The sequence below is a fragment of the Ranitomeya variabilis genome, chromosome 2, assembly GCF_051348905.1.
Source record: "Ranitomeya variabilis isolate aRanVar5 chromosome 2, aRanVar5.hap1, whole genome shotgun sequence".
In the NCBI taxonomy this organism is placed as follows: Eukaryota; Metazoa; Chordata; class Amphibia; order Anura; family Dendrobatidae; genus Ranitomeya; species Ranitomeya variabilis.
Genome location: NC_135233.1, coordinates 641984745 through 642005425, shown reverse-complemented (window position 1 = coordinate 642005425; position 20681 = coordinate 641984745). Strand labels below are relative to the sequence as shown.

The following is a 20681-nucleotide window of genomic DNA, read 5'->3' as shown; positions in this document are numbered from 1 at the left end:
CCCTGCTGTGCGCAGGAGAGATATTTCTGGAAGGACCTGGCTTTCCGCCATGCTTTGCACTAATTATTAACCGCCTCTAGTTTCCATTCACAGTGACCCACCCTAACCTTCACATGCTTGTGGCAGTGTCCACACAGATGGGGGATTGGAGTGACACGTATGGAACATGGCGGCTGCACCCCCAGACAGGACTGCAGGGGGAAGGTCACCTAGCCGTCCCTAATTACACGAAAGAGAAAATGTGCTTGCATCACACGGCCCCCTCCCCCTCCTGCCAGAGGCCATAGTAACTGAGTCAGTCAGCAGCGGCTCTTGTTTGTTGTCTTGGCAGCAGTTCAAAGAATGAGGGGGAGGAAGCGTGGGCGTGCTCGCGGAGTGGCAGTTACTGCGCCTGCGCACAGAGGAGGCGGTGGCGGCTGGACGGGGACTGTCGAAGAATCAAGTAAATAGAGAACTTGGAATCACAACGGTTGGCTCGGCCGTGACGTCACCGGCTTTGCCAGGGAGCCTGCGGCGAGCGGCGGGAAGCCGTCGTACGGGAAAAGCGGCGGAAAGTAACTAGCGGCGGGATACTACAGACGGTGCGGCTCCGCGCACATCCATGTTCTGGCAGGACTATCCCGGCTGGCACAGCAAGGGGTTAAAGCTGGAGTTGTTGTGAGCTTTTGGCTGTCTAGAGGGGGGGGGGCTCCTCTGGTGACTGAGGCCGCAGCCAATCGGCAGCCTCCTTCCCTTCCCCCTTCCTCTCCCTCCCAGCAGCGGTGCAGCTGAGGAAGGCGAGAGCCGGAGCGCTGCCCAGAGAAGGATTCCTCCGCCTGCTCCCGGGATCCTGGGCGTAGTGTGCATGTCTGTAGCTCGCCACAGCGGAGGGCGCCGCCGCCGCCCAGCTCCCCGGGGCTGACTCCCGTCCGCTCTTCCCTCGCCTCTGGATCGGAGTGGTCGCTCTCTACTGCTATGTCATCCGCCACGGTGGCCGCCTCCCGGAGACAGTCGTGCTACCTGTGTGACCTGCCGCGCATGCCATGGGCCATGATCTGGGACTTCACGGAGCCCGTGTGCCGGGGCTGTGTCAACTACGAGGGCGCCGATCGCATCGAGTTCGTTATCGAGACGGCCCGACATCTGAAGCGGGCGCACGGCTTCCAGGACGGCAGGTCCCCGGGGCCGCCGACCCCGTCCGCCTCCTCCACGTCATCGTCGGTGAAGCCGCAGCTTACCGCCAAGGAGCTGGCGCAGATCGGGCACCCGGTGGGGGCCCCTGAGGGCGTCCCGAGGAGCTCGCAGCAGCCCCCTCCCCCGCAGTGCCTGGACCGCTACCCGCTGGTGTCGGAGAGGCCGCCGCCCCGCCTGGCCTCGGATTACGGGCGGCAGGTCAATGGCATTCTTCTCCCCAACGGTTTCCCCAAACCCGACGAGCCGCCCGAACTGAACCGGCAGAGCCCGAACCTGCGCAGGACTAGCGCCGTGCCCGCCTCGCTGGGGGCCCTGATGAACGGCCGGGCGCCGCCTCTGGGCATCTCGCTGGTAGCCGCCGCCACCACCTCTGCGGAGATGGGCAGCAAGCGGCCGGGCTCGGTGTCCAGCAGCGAGCACGAGGCCAAGGACAAGCACCGGGCGGACAGCTACTCCGAGCTGGGGGACAGCCACAAGGGCCGGCCGGAGGAGTGGCTCAGCAAGCCGCGGACGGTGCGGGACACGCTGATGGCCCTGCAGCACAATCACTCGCCCTACGAAGGCAAATTCAAGAAGGATTCGGCCGCAGGGAGGGGGCTGGGCTTTGATGCCAACAACCCGGCTTCGAAATCTGGTATGAGCCTTTTCACCGTACGCGTAATCCCCGACATGCTGTGTACGCGGGGAGCTAGGGCGGGAGGCCCGGGGCGGCCAGTCATGGCGGCTAGTGCTGAGGCCTCCTGCCGCTGGGGCCATGGTGCCCGTACCTGCCAGCACCCACTGCAGGGCTCTGCATGGCTGCCAACTGTGGCGTGGGCAGGGCCTGTGGGGCTGAGCCTGTGGCGGCACGACTGCTTTCACTTTTGTGATGGGGTGTGGACATGGTGCAGAGCGTCAGGCCTGGCGAGGATCCTTTCCTAAGGTAGTACATAGGGTGTGTGTGTGGCTGTGCTGCGTGTTCCTGCCTGGTGTGTGTGGCTGTGCTGCTTGGTGTTTGTGTGTGGCTGTGCTGCCTGGTGTGTGTGTGTGGCTGTGCTGCGTGTTCCTGCCGTGTGTGTGTGTGTGGCTGTGCTGCGTGTTCCTGCCGTGTGTGTGTGGCTGTGCTGCGTGTTCCTGCCTGGTGTGTGTGGCTGTGCTGCTTGGTGTTTGTGTGTGGCTGTGCTGCGTGTTCCTGCCTGGTGTGTGTGGCTGTGCTGCTTGGTGTTTGTGTGTGGCTGTGCTGCCTGGTGTGTGTGTGTGGCTGTGCTGCGTGTTCCTGCCGTGTGTGTGTGTGTGGCTGTGCTGCGTGTTCCTGCCGTGTGTGTGTGGCTGTGCTGCGTGTTCCTGACGTGTGTGTGTGTGTGTGTGTGTGTGTGTGTGTGTGGCTGTGCTGCGTGTTCCTGCCTGGTGTGTGTGTGTGTGTGGCTGTGCTGCATGTTCCTGCCTGGTGTGTGTGTGGCTGTGCTGCATGTTCCTGCCTGGTGTGTGTGTGTGGCTGTGCGTCGTGTTCCTGCCGTGTGTGTGTGTGTGGCTGTGCGGCGTGTTCCTGCCGTGTGTGTGGCTGTGCTGCGTGTTCCTGCCGTGTGTGTGGCTGTGCTGCGTGTTCCTGCCGTGTGTGTGTGTGTGTGGCTGTGCTGCGTGTTCCTGCCGTGTGTGTGTGTGTGTGGCTGTGCTGCGTGTTCCTGCCGTGTGTGTGTGGCTGTGCTGCGTGTTCCTGCCGTGTGTGTGTGTGTGTGGCTGTGCTGCGTGTTCCTGCCGTGTGTGTGTGTGTGTGTGGCTGTGCTGCGTGTTCCTGCCGTGTGTGTGTGTGTGGCTGTGCTGCGTGTTCCTGCCGTGTGTGTGTGTGTGGCTGTGCTGCGTGTTCCTGCCGTGTGTGTGTGTGTGTGTGGCTGTGCTGCGTGTTCCTGCCGTGTGTGTGTGTGTGTGTGGCTGTGCTGCGTGTTCCTGCCGTGTGTGTGTGTGGCTGTGCTGCGTGTTCCTGCCGTGTGTGTGTGTGTGGCTGTGCTGCGTGTTCCTGCCGTGTGTGTGTGTGTGGCTGTGCTGCGTGTTCCTGCCGTGTGTGTGTGTGTGGCTGTGCTGCGTGTTCCTGCCGTGTGTGTGTGTGGCTGTGCTGCGTGTTCCTGCCGTGTGTGTGTGTGGCTGTGCTGCGTGTTCCTGCCGTGTGTGTGTGTGGCTGTGCGGCGTGTTCCTGCCGTGTGTGTGGCTGTGCGGCGTGTTCCTGCCGTGTGTGTGTGTGGCTGCGCTGCGTGTTCCTGCCTGGTGCGTGTGGCTGCGCTGCGTGTTCCTGCCGTGTGTGTGTGTGGCTGTGCTGCGTGTTCCTTCCTGGTGTGTGTGGCTGCACTGCGTGTTCCTGCTGGCGTGGGAATTTCCATGGTCATCTGCCTTGTGCAGGCATGAGTTGTGTGCTCCGCCATGTAAGGTGCTGCCTTTCTCCTGTGATATTTGTACAGTAGTAATGTTGCGGCCCTTGCCCAGCTGCGTTTTTGACTCCTGCTTTCCCTGTGGGCACTGGGTAGGGGCAGAAACGTGTGTGGCATTAGGGTTTATCGGAAATCTGTGCTAGCAGCACCTTGGCTTTTAGAATATAAGGAGCACATTACATAATCCATCGTGAGGCTTCTGTGTCATGTAGAATGATTGTTTCATCCTCGGCCCATGGTGTTGCCTCGACATGTATGGATTTGTATTTTTCCTCTTTCGGGTCTAAATTGGAATAAATCTGATTCAAGCCTTGCCCTAAGGTACCGGAGTTTCTGTAAACCGCACGGGTTGTGAAATGTGTGGCTGGTGTGTCATCAGTCTAGCTGCAGAAGGCGGCCATGGATGTTGCTACGTAGGATGACGCTCCACTAGTGATGAAACCTGGGCGTGTATGGCCACCGGTGCTTTCAGTCTTGTAATGACTGTGCTGCGTGTAAGCATTGGAGGACACGTCCTGTCGCCGAGCTCCTGCTTCTGAGCGTGCATGAAGGCACATGGAGATATGTCTGATACATGGAGGGCACTTGCTATCAAATAGCTTATTATCTTGGTCTTAAACGTGTGCACATCATAAATATTTTATTAAACTTCTGATTCTTCCTGAGCAGCCTCCAGCCGTTACCGGCAGGGGTTACCCAGACTGGAATCCCCCAGCACACGGTAACCGCTCCCTACAATGAAGGGCAATGCCTTTATTCCAGTGTTTGGTAACCCCTCGTTATTTCAAAAGAGACTTTGTACTAACAATCAATGTCTTAAATTCTCTAGTTTCTGCGTATAATAGCCCCAGTAATATTTGCATTGGTTCCGGTAGCAATGTCCTGTTTCCATCTGTAGCTTTAAAGGTGTGTTGCAGTCTTTTCAGGGAGTTTGGACCTGATGGCAGGGCGGGCATGGAACCTGGATGTCAATGTAGTACGGTCCTGTTTTGTATAGGGCCCCCCCTGTGGCGGTGCAGCCTAGGAAGCTTAGTGTCTGTGGGGTAAAGGGAGACAAAGAGCAGCCAGTGACAATTTTCAGACCCATGGTGTGGAAATAGCTTTAGTACAACCCTAATTCCCAAAAAGTTGGACACTGTAAAATGTGTGGAAAACAAGATTGCAATGATTTGGGGATCTCTTAGCCATGATTTATTCACAACATCTTAGAAGATGAAAGTTCGACATCTTTCTGCCTTCCCTCAGCCATGTCTGGGCACTTCAGGGGGGTTGTAGTTCTGGAATGTGACGGCACTGGAGGATAATGGCTTCTTGTGACCCTGTTGACTACTTGCAACAACACTTTTTGATTGTTCTATGGTCACGCTCTAATATCTTAGTGATTTCAGTAGCGCTGTATCCCTCTCAGACTTGTAGTAATTTGACTTTTTCAGAGTAAGTTGTTTGTTTTGTTTTTTTGCCTGAAAGAAGCAACCAATAATTCTGCACCCATTGAAACAAGGGTGTTGTATCTTTAGGCCTCACCCTCATTACTCATCACCTGAGCTGCTTCATCCAATAAGCATTCAAGGTCATTCATCTTTGAATTGGAAAATGTGCCTAAAAACGGTGGAAATACTAGTCTAATAATTGTGCACGCAGTGTATATTTACTATTGTAGCTGCTACATATTTAAATTGCATGCTTTGGGGAAGTATGATGGCCTAGTCTAGTCAGCAATTGACGTGACATTTATGCAGGGTGACGGGATTATGGCTATGACTTTGTTTTTGTAAAAAAAACAAAAAACAAACTTGTAACAATTTTATATTCCAATCAACAGAATAGTGCAAGGTCTTGATTTTATAAAGCAGGGCACATTGTACCTTTTGTTGCTGTCATTTTGAGGTATATTATGACATTTTATCATTTTCTATTCAATTTATTGGGAAGTTGAAACCTCTCAGATCCAATAATGCGATTAATCATGTGATATATATCTGTAGGTTAATAGTGTTGTGAAAGTGCAGCACCTGGGAGAAAATGAACATTATTATTTCTCCTAGGAGCCACTGACTTTGTCATGCAAGTGTGCACGGAGCCATTAGGCACTGGGAGTGAAAGCTGTAAATTGGCATTGCCAACATCTGATGGCCAGCTCGGCAGTGCATCAGCCAGCTGTTACTTACAGCCGCCATCCCCAGTTCCTTAAATAATTGTATTTTGTTTCAATGTCATGTCTGACCATTGGAGTCTTTGTAGGCCAGTTGCCTCCATACTTTCCTTTTTCCATGGTTTTTTTTTTCAATTGTCTGATGTTCATTCCCTTGTCACTCTTGATTGTATCCAGCCAGCGAGGCCGAGCCTTCTGTCTAAGGGTACCGTCACACATTGAAATTTCCATCGCTACGACGTTACGATTCGTGACGTTCTAGCGATATCGTTACGATATCGCTGTGTCTGACACGCTACTGCGATCAGACACCCTGCTGAGAATCGTACGTCGTAGCAGATCGTTTGGAACTTTCTTTCGTCGCTTGATCACCCGCTGACATCGCTGGATCGTTGTGTGTGACAGCGATCCAGCGATGTCTTCGCTTGTAACCAGGGTAAACATTGGGTAACTAAGCGCAGGGCCGCGCTTAGTAACCCGATGTTTACCCTGGTTACCAGCGTAAACGTAAAAAAACAAACCGTACATACTCACCCGTCGGTGTCCTTCAGGTCCCTTGCCGTCTGCTTCCTGCTCTGAGTGCCGGCCGGAAAGTGAGAGCAGATCACAGCGGTGCTGCGATCTGCTCTCAGTGTACGGCTGCACTCAGAGCAGGAAGCAGACGGCAAGGGACCTGAAGGACACCGACGGGTGAGTATGTACGGTTTGTTTTTTTACGTTTACGCTGGTAACCAGGGTAAACATCGGGTTACTAAGCGCGGCCCTGCGCTTAGTTACCCGATGTTTACCCTGGTTACCCGGGGACTTCGGCATCGCTCCAGCGCCGTGATTGCACAGTGTGACCGCAGTCTACGACGCTGGAGCGATGATTATACGACGCTGCGACGTCACGAATCGTGCCGTCGCAGCGATTAAAATTTCAATGTGTGACGGTACCCTAACATTTCCTTTTATCATTGACCCTTCGGAGTAGCTTCTATTTGCTAGTGAATGTGTATTCACCACATGTTCAAAATAGGCAAGTTTCTGTCTGGTGACTTTGCCTTTCATTGATAACTCTAGTTTCGTGTTCAAGAACATATTTTTTGGTGATCCTGGCTGTCCATAGGATTCGTAAAAGTCTAGTAGCTCTCTGTTCAAAGGCAACAACTTTCCTTCTGTCAGTTTTCATGAGTGTCTGTCTCACAACCATGTCGCAATTGCAGTGATCAGTCTTGTTTGAAGCCTGAGACGTCCTTGCACTTCCATATTTGGTCCACGCTCGCTATGGCCGCATGCCCCAGTGCTAATAAACGTTTCATATCTACTATGAAACCGCTACTTTTCTCTTCGCCACAACAGCACCCACTTGAGAGAGGGGATCCACCCCTAGGAACAGGAAACCCTATGGAGAGATAAAAGTGGCGTTCCCCCTCGCTCCCACAGTTGGTTTCCTGTTCCTAAGGGAACTCGTGGAGAAGAGGATACCTGGCCTGGACGCCGCTTGCGCGTTTTACCTTAGAGGACGGCAGGGGCTCCTGGTTCAGCTCCCCCCTCTGCTGGCAGGCACCGTGAGGCCAGGATGGGGAGTCACCTGGCTCACAGAGGAGGACGCTTCAGCTGCCCTGCGGAGGGCTAAACGCACCCAGGTAAGCACGTCGCTGTTCTCGGCGGGCGTATGCGCAAGTGTGGAGCCCGATGTGTGTTCCCCCGGAAGTGAAACAAAAGCTTCTGGGGTGAGTGAAGGAGAGAGACGGTGCCGGCAACCAGGTAGTGCGCAGGTGCATGCAAGATGGCTGCCACCCGGAAGTGACGAAGACTTCCGGGTACAACAGGGAAGCACTAAGGAGAAAAGATCCAACTGATCCACCTCTCAGCCTGTGCCTCCATCTCCTCCTCTCCAGTTGGTACCTTGATCAGTAGTTTCACTGGGGTGAGTGTGTATCCCACCCTATTAAGCTGATTGTTGCTCCCTCTTTTTTCTATGCATCCTAGGCAAAAAGAACCGAAAAATCAAAACACAAATAATGTGCTTTATGTACCCAGCCCTTCCCGGATAGTCATACAAAGAGAATGTGTTACACTTGTATTGAAACCACCTTACGTGAGGAATCCTAAGTGAGATCAGATGACATCAGACAAATGATCAGGGACGAATTGCGGGCCTTACGTAGTTCAGTATTCCTGAGGGTAAAAGCAGGAAGTATAATTCACCAAAATCAGACTTCTACTGATAATGAAGATAGCGATACGGATATTTCCCAGGAATGTATTTCCTCGGAAGGTGAACAAGATACGTGCTGTCCAACAGAAAGCATTGATAATCTTGTTAAATCTGTCTGTGACACCATGGGTATTAAGGACACCAAAGACCCCAAAACACCACAGGATATAATGTTCGCAGGATTGTCAGAAAGGAAAAGACCAACCTTTCCAGTAATAACAGCAATCAAAAATGTAGTTTAAAGGGACTCTGTCACCTGAATTTGGAGGGAACAATTTTCAGCCATAGGGGCGGGGTTTTCGGGTGTTTGATTCACCCTTTCCTTACCTGCTGGCTGCAATATTGGATTGAAGTTCATTCTCTGTCCTCCATAGTACACGTCTGCATAAGGCAAGATTGCCTTGTGCAGGCATCTACTATGGAGGACAGAGAATGAACTTCAATCCAATATTGCAGCCAGCATGCAGCCAGCGGGTAAGGAAAGGGTGAATCAAACACCCGAAAACCCTGCCCCTATGGCTGAAAATTGTTCCCTCCAAATTCAGGTGACAGTCCCTTTAAAAAGAATGGGAGAGCCAAGGGCAAAAAGGGTTGCCTTCATCATGGAAGAGGTGTTATCCCTTTAAGGACGAGAACGTGTCTACTTGGGCTAAAACCTCGACAGTAGATGCGGCAGTAGCGTCCACGTCCAGAAAATCCTTACTTCCAGTAGAGGATTCTGGTTCCCTACAAGACCCACTGGATCGCAAAGCCGACTCTGTTAAAAAGCGCATGGGAATCATGTACAGGGGCATTTAAACCGGCTATATCAGCTACATGTACGGCAAGGTCCATGTTAGTCTGGCTTAAAGACCTAGAAGAAGGTCTAAAAGGCAGCCTCTCCAGAAATAAGTTACCGTATTTTCCGGCGTATAAGACGACTTTTTAACCCCCGAAAATCTTCTTAAAAGTCGGGGGTCGTCTTATACGCCGGGAATCGTCGTGTACGCCGGTGTATATGGTGGGTGGGGAGGGGGAGTGATCCTGATGACGAGGGGGCGTCTCACAGGAAAGTGAGTAATCCCCATTACCTTATCCTAGCGGTGCAGCGTGGGGGTGTCAGTGCTGGGAGCGGCGGCGGCTGCTGTGTTCTGGTGCGGCGGCTCCTCTTCTGTGTGGGGCCTCTGTGCTGTGAGGTGGCGGCGGCGGCGGCAGCGGCGTATCTTTATCCAGTTGGGGCTCCTCCGGCATCTCCTTAGCCCTGGAGGCCCCGCCGCAACTCCATCGGTGCAATGTGGTGGCCTCCGGGAAAATGGCCGCTGCTCAGATTCAGATCTCGTGTCCCGAGATTTCGGGACGAGATCTGAATCTGAGCAGCGGCCATTTTCCCGGAGGCCACCGCATCGCACCTATTGAGCTGCCTCCGGGAAAATGGCCGCTGCATTGCACCGATGGAGTTGCGGCGGGGCCTCCAGGGCTAAGGAGATGCCGGAGGAGCCCCAACTGGATAAAGATATGCCACCGCCACCTCACAGCACAGAGGCCCCACACAGAAGAGGAGCCGCCGCACCAGAGCACAGCAGCCGCCGCACCAGAGCACAGCAGCCGCCGCACCAGAGCACAGCAGCCGCCGCCGCCACTCCCAGCACTGAGACCCCCACGCTGCACCGCTACGATAAGGTAATGGGGGATACTCACTTTCCTGTGAGACGCCCCCTCGGCATCAGGATCACTCCCCCCCCCCCCTCCCCAAAAGGCACATATTCACCGGCCCTATAAGACGACATAGGGTGTATAAGAAGACCCCCGACTTTTAAGAAGATTTTATATTTTAACTGGTAAAGTTGGGGGGTCGTCTTATACGCCCAGTCGTCTTATACGCCGGAAAATACGGTAATCTCTTCTTTACCCCTGATCAGAGGTGCTACAGCATTTCTGGTGTATTCATCTGTTGACTCTATTCGGTTAGCAGCCAAATCAGCGGGCCTAACCAACGCGGCACGTCGAGCCCTTTGCCTAAAGGTTTGGAAAGACTCTCAAACAAAATCAAAGCTGTGTGGTCTTCCATGCCAGGGTGAGTACCTGTTTGGTACAAAACTAGATGAAATCCTGACCAAAGTGGGTGAGAGGAAAAAGGGGTTCCCTAATAATTATTTTCCATCTTGTAGGAGAGCATTCCGGAAGCCCGTTTTTAATGAGAGAGAATTTTAGAAACCAGGACCGCTGGGCCAATAAAGATACCAAACAAAAAGTTTTTTTCGGAAAACGCCCATTTAAAATGGAAGACAAACCACGTTAGGACAGATCTACCAGTAGGTGGTAGATTGTCTTTTTTCTCCACACAATGGCGTATAGTAACCTCCAACTCTTGGGCAATTAACCTCATAACTTCAGGCCTAAAATTAAAATTTGCCCGAGTCCCTCCAGACTCATTCTTGTTGACTTCTTTAAAGTCTCAATCTCAACAACAGTTTTTGGAGCAGGAAATAATAAATCTATCCAAAAGAGTATTAGTAGAAGTCCCGTTTCATCAGAGGGGAAAGGGATTTTACTCCCCTTTATTTTTGGTTCCAAAACCAGATGGGTCATATACAACTATAATAAATCTTAAATTGAATATCTTTTTAGAAAACCAAACCTTCAAGATGGAGTCTATCAGATCCACTGTAAAACTTCTGTTTCCCGGGTGCTTCATGGTAGTCCTCAACTTAAAAGATGCGTATTACCATCTACCAATTTATATCGAACATCTGCAGTATCTGCTTGTGGCAATCATGATGAAGGGGCAAATACGTCATTTTCAATATACAGCAATGCCCCTTGGACTGTCTATAGCTCCCAGAGTCTTTACCAAATTGTCAGAAGTAATGTCATACAAGATACCCTCATAGTTCCTTACTTAGATGACCTTCTAGTGGTGGGAAATTCCCCTTCACAATGTCAACAGCGCCTGTTTATACGATTTCATCCCTACAGGAAATGGGATGGTTGATTAACTGGGAAAAATCCAGATTGTCTCCAACAACCTGTCAAACATTCTTGGGTCTTATCTAAGGGTACTGTCTCACAGTGGCACTTTGGTCGCTACGACGGCACGATCCGTGACGTTCCAGCGATATACTTACGGTATCGCTGTGTCTGACACACTACTGCGATCAGGGACCCCGCTGAGAATCGTACGTCGTAGCAGATCGTTTGAAACTTTCTTTCGTCGTCAAGTGTCCCGCTGTGGCGGCATGATTGTATCGTGTAACAAAGGTTGTATACGATGTGCGCACAGTAACCAACGGCTTCTACATCGCAAATACGTCATGAAATTATCGCTCCAGCGCCCTGCATTGCAAAGTGTGACCGCAGTCTACGATGCTGGAGCAATAATGGAGCGACGCTGGAGCGTCACGGATCGTGCCGTCGTAGCGACCAAAGTGCCACTGTGAGACGGTACCCTTAGACTCTGAAAGTCAGAGGTGTTTCCTTCCAGAATCCAAACAGTTAACAATAAAAATAAAGTACAATCAGTAATTAATAACCCTGTAATCTCCCTTCTGGGTTCCTTTACATCATGCATTCCGGCGATTCCATGGGCTCAACTCCATACTAGACGGTTGCAGTATACAATATTACAGGAAGAAGAGAAGTTACAAGGCCATTTAGGTAGCAGTCTATACCATCCATTAAATGTAATTGAGTCCCTGTCCTGGTGGTTAGAGCCAAATCACCTTGTAGGTGGGGTCCCTTGGGTAGTTAAACCTTCAAAAACAATTTTTACTGATGCCACTCCTACTGGTTGGGGAGCACATCTAGAAGACCAGATAGTTCAAGGGCAATGGTCTATTAGTGAGTCAAACGATTCATCTAATGAAAGGGAACTAAAAGCAGTCTATCGTGCCATATGTAAATTCCTTCCGCAGTTACACGGAAGTCACACAAGAATACTATCAGACAACATGACATCTATCGCATACATAGATCATCAAGGAGAAACGAGATCAGGAGCTCTCATGTCTATAACAGACGACATCCTTTCTATAGCCGAGATGCATCTTCTATCTTTGTCAGCACTGCATGTCAGAGGAGTGGACAATTCAAAGGCAGATTTTCTCAGCCGTCACACTCTCCACCAAGGAGAGTGGGTGCTCAGTCGTCGTATCTTCACAATGTTTACCAAGAAATGGGGCACTCCCGAAATAGACCTTTTTGCAACAAGAAACAGACTAGTCGAAAAGTTTGCTTCATTGTTACTGTCCGACAACCCCAATATCCTCGATGCCCTCCAAGTTCTGTGGACATTCCGGCAAGCATATGCATTTCTTCCATTAATACTCCTTCCAACCGTAATCAGGAAGATAAGGGAGGACAGAGCAAGCATAATCCTAATAGCACCATTTTGGCCCAAGAGACTATGGTTTTCCTGGCTCAGAGCCATGTCAGTCTCGGATCCATGGATTCTTCCAGAGGTTCAGGACCTTCTCTTCCAGGGTCCTTTCAACCACCCTCATGTGAAGGGCTTACGGCCTGGGATTTGAAAGGCAGCTACTAAAGCTAAGAGGCTTTTCAGAAAAATTAATTGATACCCTTCTACTAAGTAGAAAAAGAACTACAACAACTATATATGTAAGAGTATGGAAAAAAATTTTTACCTTCTACCCAGCAGCTCTGTCAAAAGAAATTCCCATTTCCGCCATCTTACAATTTCTCCAGAGAGGGCATGTTTTAGGCCTATCAGTCAGTACTTTGAAGGTACAGGTTTCTGCTCTAGGAGCCCTATATAGTCACAATATTGCCAGAGACAGGTGGATAGCCCGATTTATTTAAGCATGCCAAAGGTCAGAACCAGTCCAAATTCCCCATATACCACCGTGGGATCTTAATCTAGTTCTAGAGGCCCTAAGGGTATGTGTCCACGATCAGAATGGCCGGCGGTATCGTCGGAGCGGCAAACCCGCTCGGCGCTAAGCCCCGCCCTCTTCTGGGACGCGATGATGCCGGATGTGTTCATTGCACACATCCGGCATCATCGCACCCCACACATAGGGCCCTGTGTTATTCCTTGCGGCAGCGCAGCGTCGCCACAAGGAACACGGACGTGCTGCGATCTTAAAAGACGCGCAGCATGTCCGGAGTCGCAGGCCGGACGGATGCGTGTTTCCACGCATAGTGGACACAGGATTTCAAAAAATCCCCTCCACTATACTGGAACATCTGGACGCTGCGTGTTTGACGCTGCGGCTTCACGCAGCATCAAACATGCAGCGTTTCCTGAACGTGGACACGTACCCTAACGGGACCCATTCAAGCCACTACACTCGGCCCACACAAAATACGTCTCCCTCAAGACAGCTCTTGTTGCTTTAGTATCAGCAAGAAGAGTAAGTGACATTCAGGCATTATCAATAGATCCTCCTTTTCTGTCAATATTCCAGGATAGAATTGTTCTAAAAGCAGACCCTTCTTGCCTAAAGTAGGTACCAAATTCCATAGATCTCAAGAAATCTTCCTTCTAGAGTAACCCCGCAAATCAGGAAGAGGAAAGATACCATACAGTAGATGTAAGAAGGGCTATAATAGCTTACCTAGACAGAAATAGCCCCTGGAGGAAGAGCAGGGCTCTCTTTGTTTCCTTCCAGGGCCATAAGAAAGGTTCTGGTGTCACGAAGAACACGTTATCCCGGTGGATTTGGGGCGCAATTTGCCTGGCTTATTCATCAGAAGGGGAGAACCCGCCTGAAACCGTAAAGGAACACACTGCCCGGGCGATGGCTTCATCCTGGGCTGAGAGCGGAGGTCCCAATAGAACTGATATGTAAGGCAGCAACTTGGTCTTCTACCTTTTTATAGTCACTATAGATTGGACTGACATCTTTTGGTAGATCAGTTCTTAACACGGTGATCCCTCCAAAATGATTATCTCTGAAAGTCTCAAGTGGGTGCTGTCGTGGCGAAGAGAAAAAAACGGATTACTTGCCGGTAATACTCTTTTATAGAGCCACGACAGCACCCCTTCACTTCCCTCCCTAATAGTTATTTTCTCATAAGAGCACTGATAAGGGTGAATGGTTCTTGTAGTTAGCCATGCTTAAGTTAACTAAAGATAAATAATGATATTGGATTGCTTACTAAAACTGGTGGGAGGTTCATCGCAATCTCTGTAACCCAACTGTGGGAGCGAGGAGGACCACCCCTTTTATCTCTCCATAGGGTTTCCTGTTCCTAAGGGCGGATCCCCTCTCAAGTGGGTGCTGTCGTGGCTCTATAAAAGAGTATTTCCATTAAGTAATCCTTTTTTTTTTTTATCAATGAGTGACTCGAGAAAAACAAAGTTGTCAACTACTTCTATTTATTCATTTTAAGTCTTTGAGTGGAAATCCTCATTTGTGGTGGTCATGATTTTAGTTTTCTTTGTTCAGGTAAGGTCCCATCTTCTTGCTCTCTTCTTTCAGCTTTAGAGTTCGCTTTACGTCCTTCTTACACTTTGGCAGGGTTATATCATCTGCATATCTGACAGCTGATGGTTCTTCCATCTATTTTCCACAAACAACTCAAATCATCTAAGACCATCTTCCTTGTGATTTCTTCTGTATAGAGGTTGAAATGGTGAGAGTATGCATCCTCATCTTATGTCCATTCTGTGTTTCATACGTCGTTCAGTCATCTGGCATTCACAAAGTTGTTCTAGTCTTTCCTGGCTTCTCTTTGGAAGTCTATATTGAGTCTCCTTGCCTCATTCAACATGCTCTTATCCTTGGATTTTCTTATTTCCAAACTGTAAGTTGGTTGCAGTTAACCAATTATGACTACATATTAGCTTCTTGTATGGCATATGCTCTTGAGTAGTTTCAGTAATGCTTCCTTTTGGCCTGTCTACAACTCATCTGGGCACCCTTCTTCCTGCATGAGCAGGTTGGACATATTACTTCAACTGCATACTGTGGGAAGATCTTGCTGACATCAGACTGCTGCATGCCTAATCTCCCATTGTCCAACTCTGATTTTGGCTATGAAGAGTTGGTGATCAGATTCATTGTGCACCTAGTAATGTTTTTGCAGAGCGAATTCCATTTTTGCTGGCCGAGGTAGTAGTTGATTGCGATGCTGCCTTTTTGGTGATGTCCATGTGTGGAGGTGCCTCTTTGACTGGGTGAAGGTGTTGGCGATTGTAAGTTTTTCAGGACAGAATGGTACAATGCTGTCCACAAGTTCATTACTCTTCCCTCGGATTTGTCTGCCGACCACTCCATGCTTTCTGTCCCCAACTTTAGCTTTGAAGTCGCCTTTAATGTAGGTGATCTCCATTCTTGGGGTTCTGTTGATTGTGCTTTGAACTTGACGTAGAAGTCTTCAATATTGACGGTCACATTTATAGGTTTCCTTTCCTATCGTGGATGTATGGGGACTTTGTAGGCACTCTGTGATCCTTTTGTTAGCCCCAATGGCAACTTTCTCCTCTTTGCCAGAGTAACAAAATTGGTTAGTCAACACCATAATTTTCAAGAGCAGCATACTGTCTTATGTTTGTCTATCTTAAACCCCTCTAATAAACTCATAGTAAAGGTCCTACGGTCCATTTTTGTTTATTTTTTGATCATTGGTCATTGATAAGTTAATTGGTGATCATTTTACTACCTTCCAGATATGTTGATTTTTCTGTTTTGAGCTTTTGTGTTTTTCTCTCCTTCATCCAATAGCTATAACACTTTTTTTTTTTTTTTTTTTCCCCCCCCTCCATCAACCTGGCCTTATGAGGGCTTTTTTTTTTTCTCGTGTTTTTGTTCCCCTCTATGGTATTTACAGACATGATACCTCATGTTGTCTGGATTTTGTTTGTTTTGTTTTTTACCTTGAATAACAGCCAGTGTCTGGCAATGATGCAAGCTCAGTACTTCAGCGTTTATAAAAGAGCGGGACTTAAAGGGAACCTGTCACCCCCCCCCCAGTCGTTTCAAACTAAGAGCCACCTTGTGCAGCAGTAATGCTGCATTCTGACAAGGTGGCCCTTTTTGTTCTGGGTGCTGTAACTAGAGAAATAATCAGTTTTATACTTTGTCAGAAATACCTGGTCTTCAGTCAAGGAGGCCGGCCTTTCCCCCCTGCTTCAGACGCCACACAGCTGTCACTCACATCTCCTTGGCGCCGGGCGCCGCCTCCTCCGCACTGTTTTCAAAGTAGCCGGCACCTGCGCTCTTTTCTCATGCCTGGTGCAGGCGCAGTGAGCGCTGCCCGTCCTCTGTCCTCATATGCAGCCCAGCTGACTGCGCCTGTGTGGCCGCCCTGCCTGTGAATCCCAGCCCTGCAATGTGAATAAATCATAAGTCACTGCGGGGCTGGGATTCACAAGCAGGGCGGCCGCGCAGGCGCAGTCACCGAGACTGCATATGAGGAAAGACGGGCAGGGCTCACTGCGCCTGCACCAGGCAGGGGAAAAGAGCGCAGGCGCCGGCTATTTTGAAAACAGCGGTGAGGAGGAGGCGGCGCCCGGCGCCAAGAAGATGTGAGTGACGGCTGTGTGGCGTCTGAAGCAGGGGGGAAACGCCGGCCTCCTTGACTGAAGACCAGGTATTTCTGACAAATTATAAAACTGATTATTTCTCTAGTTACAGCACCCAGAACTAAAAGAGCCACCTTGTCAGAATGCAGCATTACTGCTGCACAAGGTGGCTCTTAGTTTATAACGGCTGGAGGGGGTGACAGGTTCCCTTTAACATTGTGTGGGTCAGTCTGTGCAATGTCAGGAAGGGTTTAAGGCCCAATTACACTGGCTGCTGCTAGTGATGAACGAGTGTACTCGGGTTTTCCTGAGCATGCTCGGGTGCCCTCTGAGTATTTGACTGCTCGGAGATTTAGTTTTCATCACCTCAGGTGCATGATTTACAGCTACTAGCCAGATTGATTACATGTGGGGATTCCCTAGCAACCAGGCAACCCCCACATATACTGAGGCTTCTACTAGCTGTAAATCATTCAGCTGCCGTGATGAAAACGAAATCTCCGAGCACTAACAAATACTCGCAGACCACCCGAGCAATGAGTACACTCGCTCATCACTAGTTGCTGCCATTAAAAATGTTGCCCTGCTCCGCAAGAGAATAGAGATTAGACTAACTGCTTTTTGGTCTTTACAACTAGTGTTGGGGCTCAAAAACACAGCACAGATACTCTTGGCCGTCTTCATAGCCCTGTCTCCGTGGCTGCTTGAAGCAGTTATTCGTGTCTCTTCCATTAAAGGGAACCTGTCAGCAGGATTGTGCACAGTAACCTACAGACAGTGTCAGCTCAGCTCCATTATACTGATTAAAACAATACATTGGCTGATGAAATCCATCTTGGCGTTGTTGTTAAATATTTACTTGTATTTTTCAGTTAATGACATGCTCCAGGGCGGCCTGTGTGTGTGTGTGTGTGTGTGTATATATATATATATATATTACTCCCCTTCTACAGGTGCCTGTGCCATACACATGAATACCTAAGCAGAGCACCACACAAAGAATCTATCCATTACCCCCCCCCCCGCCCAGGCCGCCTGGGGCACAAAGCATATCATTAACTCAAAACTGAAGATAAAGATTAAACAACAACCGCAAGATGGATTTCATCATTGGGCATCATTGTAATCAGTATAACGGCGGCGACCTGACACTGTCTGTAGGTTACTGAGCACAATCCTGCTGACAGGCTCCCTCTCAGGCTATGTGCACACGTTCAGGTTTTTTCGCGATAAAAACGCTATAAAAACTCATTAAAAACGCATACATTATGCATCCTAGCATTTAGAATGCATTCTGCATGTTTTGTGCACATGGTGCGTTTTTTTCGCGGTAAAAAAATGAGCATGTTCATTAATTTTGTGGATTTTCCACGTTTTTCCCGCAATTCTATGCATTTGGAAAAAACGCGTAAAAAAACGCATGCAGATTTCTGGCAGAAATGTCCGTTTTTTGTCAGGAAAATTTCTGCAAGAAATCCTGACGTGTGCACATAGCCTAAGGCTTTACAGATATATTCAGCTGACACACAATGTTTTTTGTTACCAGAGCTGAGTTTGCAGATTTGGGGCCTGTGGTAGGCCATGTCAACATTATGCAGTTGTCCTGCATCTCTTGTTTGCCATAGTTTATTTTCAGTGCTGTTAGAGAAATGGCAGTGTGATCGCATTGTGTAAACATGACCTTAGAATTGAAGAGGTTGTCTGAGATGTCACACACTGATGTGCCATTATTAAGGACAAGTATGTGTCCAAAACATGTTGGTTAATGCAGTGATTTCTATCTGCACCAATTTGTATAAGGCCAGGTGCACACGTTCAGTATTTTTCGCGTTTTTTTTCGCTATAAAAACGCGGAAAAAACGCTTACATATGCCTCCTATTATTTACAGTGTATTCCGCATTTCTTGTGCAAATGTTGCATTTTTTTCCGCGAAAAAATCGCATCGCGGGAAAAAAAAGCAACATGTTCATTAAATTTGCGGGATTGCGGGGATTCCGCACACCTAGGAATGCAGTGATCTGCTTACTTAAGTAAGCAGATCATGTGCGGTTGGTACCCAGGGTGGAGGAGAGGAGACTCTCCTCCACGGACTGGGCACCATATAATTGGTAAAAAAAAATAATTAAAATAAAAAATAGTGATATACTCACCCTCTGATGGCCCCGGAGTCTTCCCGCCTCTCATCGGTGCATGCTGCCGCTTCCGTTCCTATAGATGGTGTGTGTGAAGGACCTGCGATAACGTCGCGGTCTTGTGATTGATCGCGTGACCGCGACGTCATCGAAGGTCCTGCACACACACACCATCTATAGGAACGGACGCCGCTGAGATCGGCTGTCTGCAGGTGAGTATAACCATTTTTTTTTTATTTTTTTTATTTTTAAACTTTCTATCTTTTACTATAGATGCTGCATAGGCAGCATCTATAGTAAAAAGTTGGTCACATTTGTCAAACACTATGTTTGACAAGTGTGACCAACCTGTCAGTCAGTTTTCCAAGCGATGCTACAGATCGCTTGGAAAACTTTAGCATTCTGCAAGCTAATTTCGCTTGCAAAATGCATTAAAAAAAAAAAAAAAAAACGTAAAAAAAAAAAATGCGGATTTCTTGCAGAAAATTTCCGGTTTTCTTCAGGAAATTTCTGCAAGAAATCCTGACGTGTGCACATACCCTAAGGATTGTTTTCTGTATTTTTACAAAAGCTTCTAAAATAAAATGCTTTAGAGGTGTTACCTAGAATGGCTGGACTAATTGCATTTGTGGTAACACATTGATGGCCTTCTCTTAGGATAGGTTATCAGTATGAGATTAATTGGGGTCCAACACCCAGAACCTCCATTGATTAGCTGAAAACTGCTCCGGCAATAGTTGCAACTAAGTTGAGTGTATTCCTGGGTCGGTGTAGTTCAGTTCAGCTCCCATTTAAGTGAATGGGAGGTAATCTGGCGTTCTCTGTAGTGACCACTAAGCAGTGTATGAAGCTGAGGTGTTCTGCCCCATACATCCTCGTTCCCACTTAGGCTACGTTCACATTTGCGTTGTGCGCCGCAGCGCACAACGCAAACAAAAACGCACGCTAAAACACTGCGTTTTGCGCCGCATGCGTCGTTTTTGGCCGAAAGTTGGACGCAAAAAAAATGCAACTTGATGCGTTTCTTGCGTCCAACGCTTGCGGCCATGCGGCGCAAAACGCAGCACAACGCATGTCCATGCGCCCCCATGTTAAATATAGGGGCGCATGACGCATGCGGCGCTGACCGCAAATGTGAACGTAGCTTTAGCAGTGTATGAAGCTGAGGTGTTCTGCCCCTTACATCCTCGTTCCCACTAAGCAGTGTATGAAGCTGAGGTGTTCTGCCCCATACATCCTCGTTCCCACTAAGCAGTGTATGAAGCTGAGGTGTTCTGCCCCATACATCCTCGTTCCCACTAAGCAGTGTATGAAGCTGAGGTGTTCTGCCCCTTACATCCTCGTTCCCACTAAGCAGTGTATGAAGCTGAGGTGTTCTGCCCCATACATCCTCGTTCCCACTAAGCAGTGTATGAAGCTGAGGTGTTCTGCCCCATACATCCTCGTTCCCACTAAGCAGTGTATGAAGCTGAGGTGTTCTGCCCCTTACATCCTCGTTCCCACTAAGCAGTGTATGAAGCTGAGGTGTTCTGCCCCATACATCCTCGTTCCCACTAAGCAGTGTATGAAGCTGAGGTGTTCTGCCCCTTACATCCTCGTTCCCACTAAGCAGTGTATGAAGCTGAGGTGTTCTGCCCCATACATCCTCGTTCCCACTAAGCAGTGTATGAAGCTGAGGTGTTCTGCCCCTTACATCCTCGTTCCCACTAAGCAGTGTATGAAGCTGAGGTGTTCTGCCCCTTACATCCTCGTTCCCACTAAGCAGTGTATGAAGCTGAGGTTTTCTGCCCCATACATCCTCGTTCCCACTAAGCAGTGTATGAAGCTGAGGTGTTCTGCCCCTTACATCCTCGTTCCCACTAAGCAGTGTATGAAGCTGAGGTGTTCTGCCCCTTACATCCTCGTTCCCACTAAGCAGTGTATGAAGCTGAGGTGTTCTGCCCCTTACATCCTCGTTCCCACTAAGCAGTGTATGAAGCTGAGGTGTTCTGCCCCTTACATCCTCGTTCCCACTAAGCAGTGTATGAAGCTGAGGTGTTCTGCCCCTTACATCCTCGTTCCCACTAAGCAGTGTATGAAGCTGAGGTGTTCTGCCCCATACATCCTTGTTCTGGCCACTGCCAGGTCACGTTTCAGCTGATCGGTGAATTGCTCTCA

The 20681-nt window shown here is 49.2% G+C and overlaps 1 protein-coding gene across 1 annotated transcript in view; it reads left to right on the top strand.

The window, feature by feature from the left end:
- Positions 1-448: 448 nt before the first annotated feature.
- IRF2BP2 (interferon regulatory factor 2 binding protein 2) overlaps positions 449-20681 on the top strand; it is a 32123-nt gene continuing 11890 nt past the window's right edge. Inside the window, exon 1 of the mRNA XM_077289128.1 lies at positions 449-1807. Coding sequence (XP_077145243.1) covers positions 955-1807 — 853 coding nt within the window. The 5' untranslated portion in view covers positions 449-954. The remainder of the gene's footprint in view (positions 1808-20681) is intronic.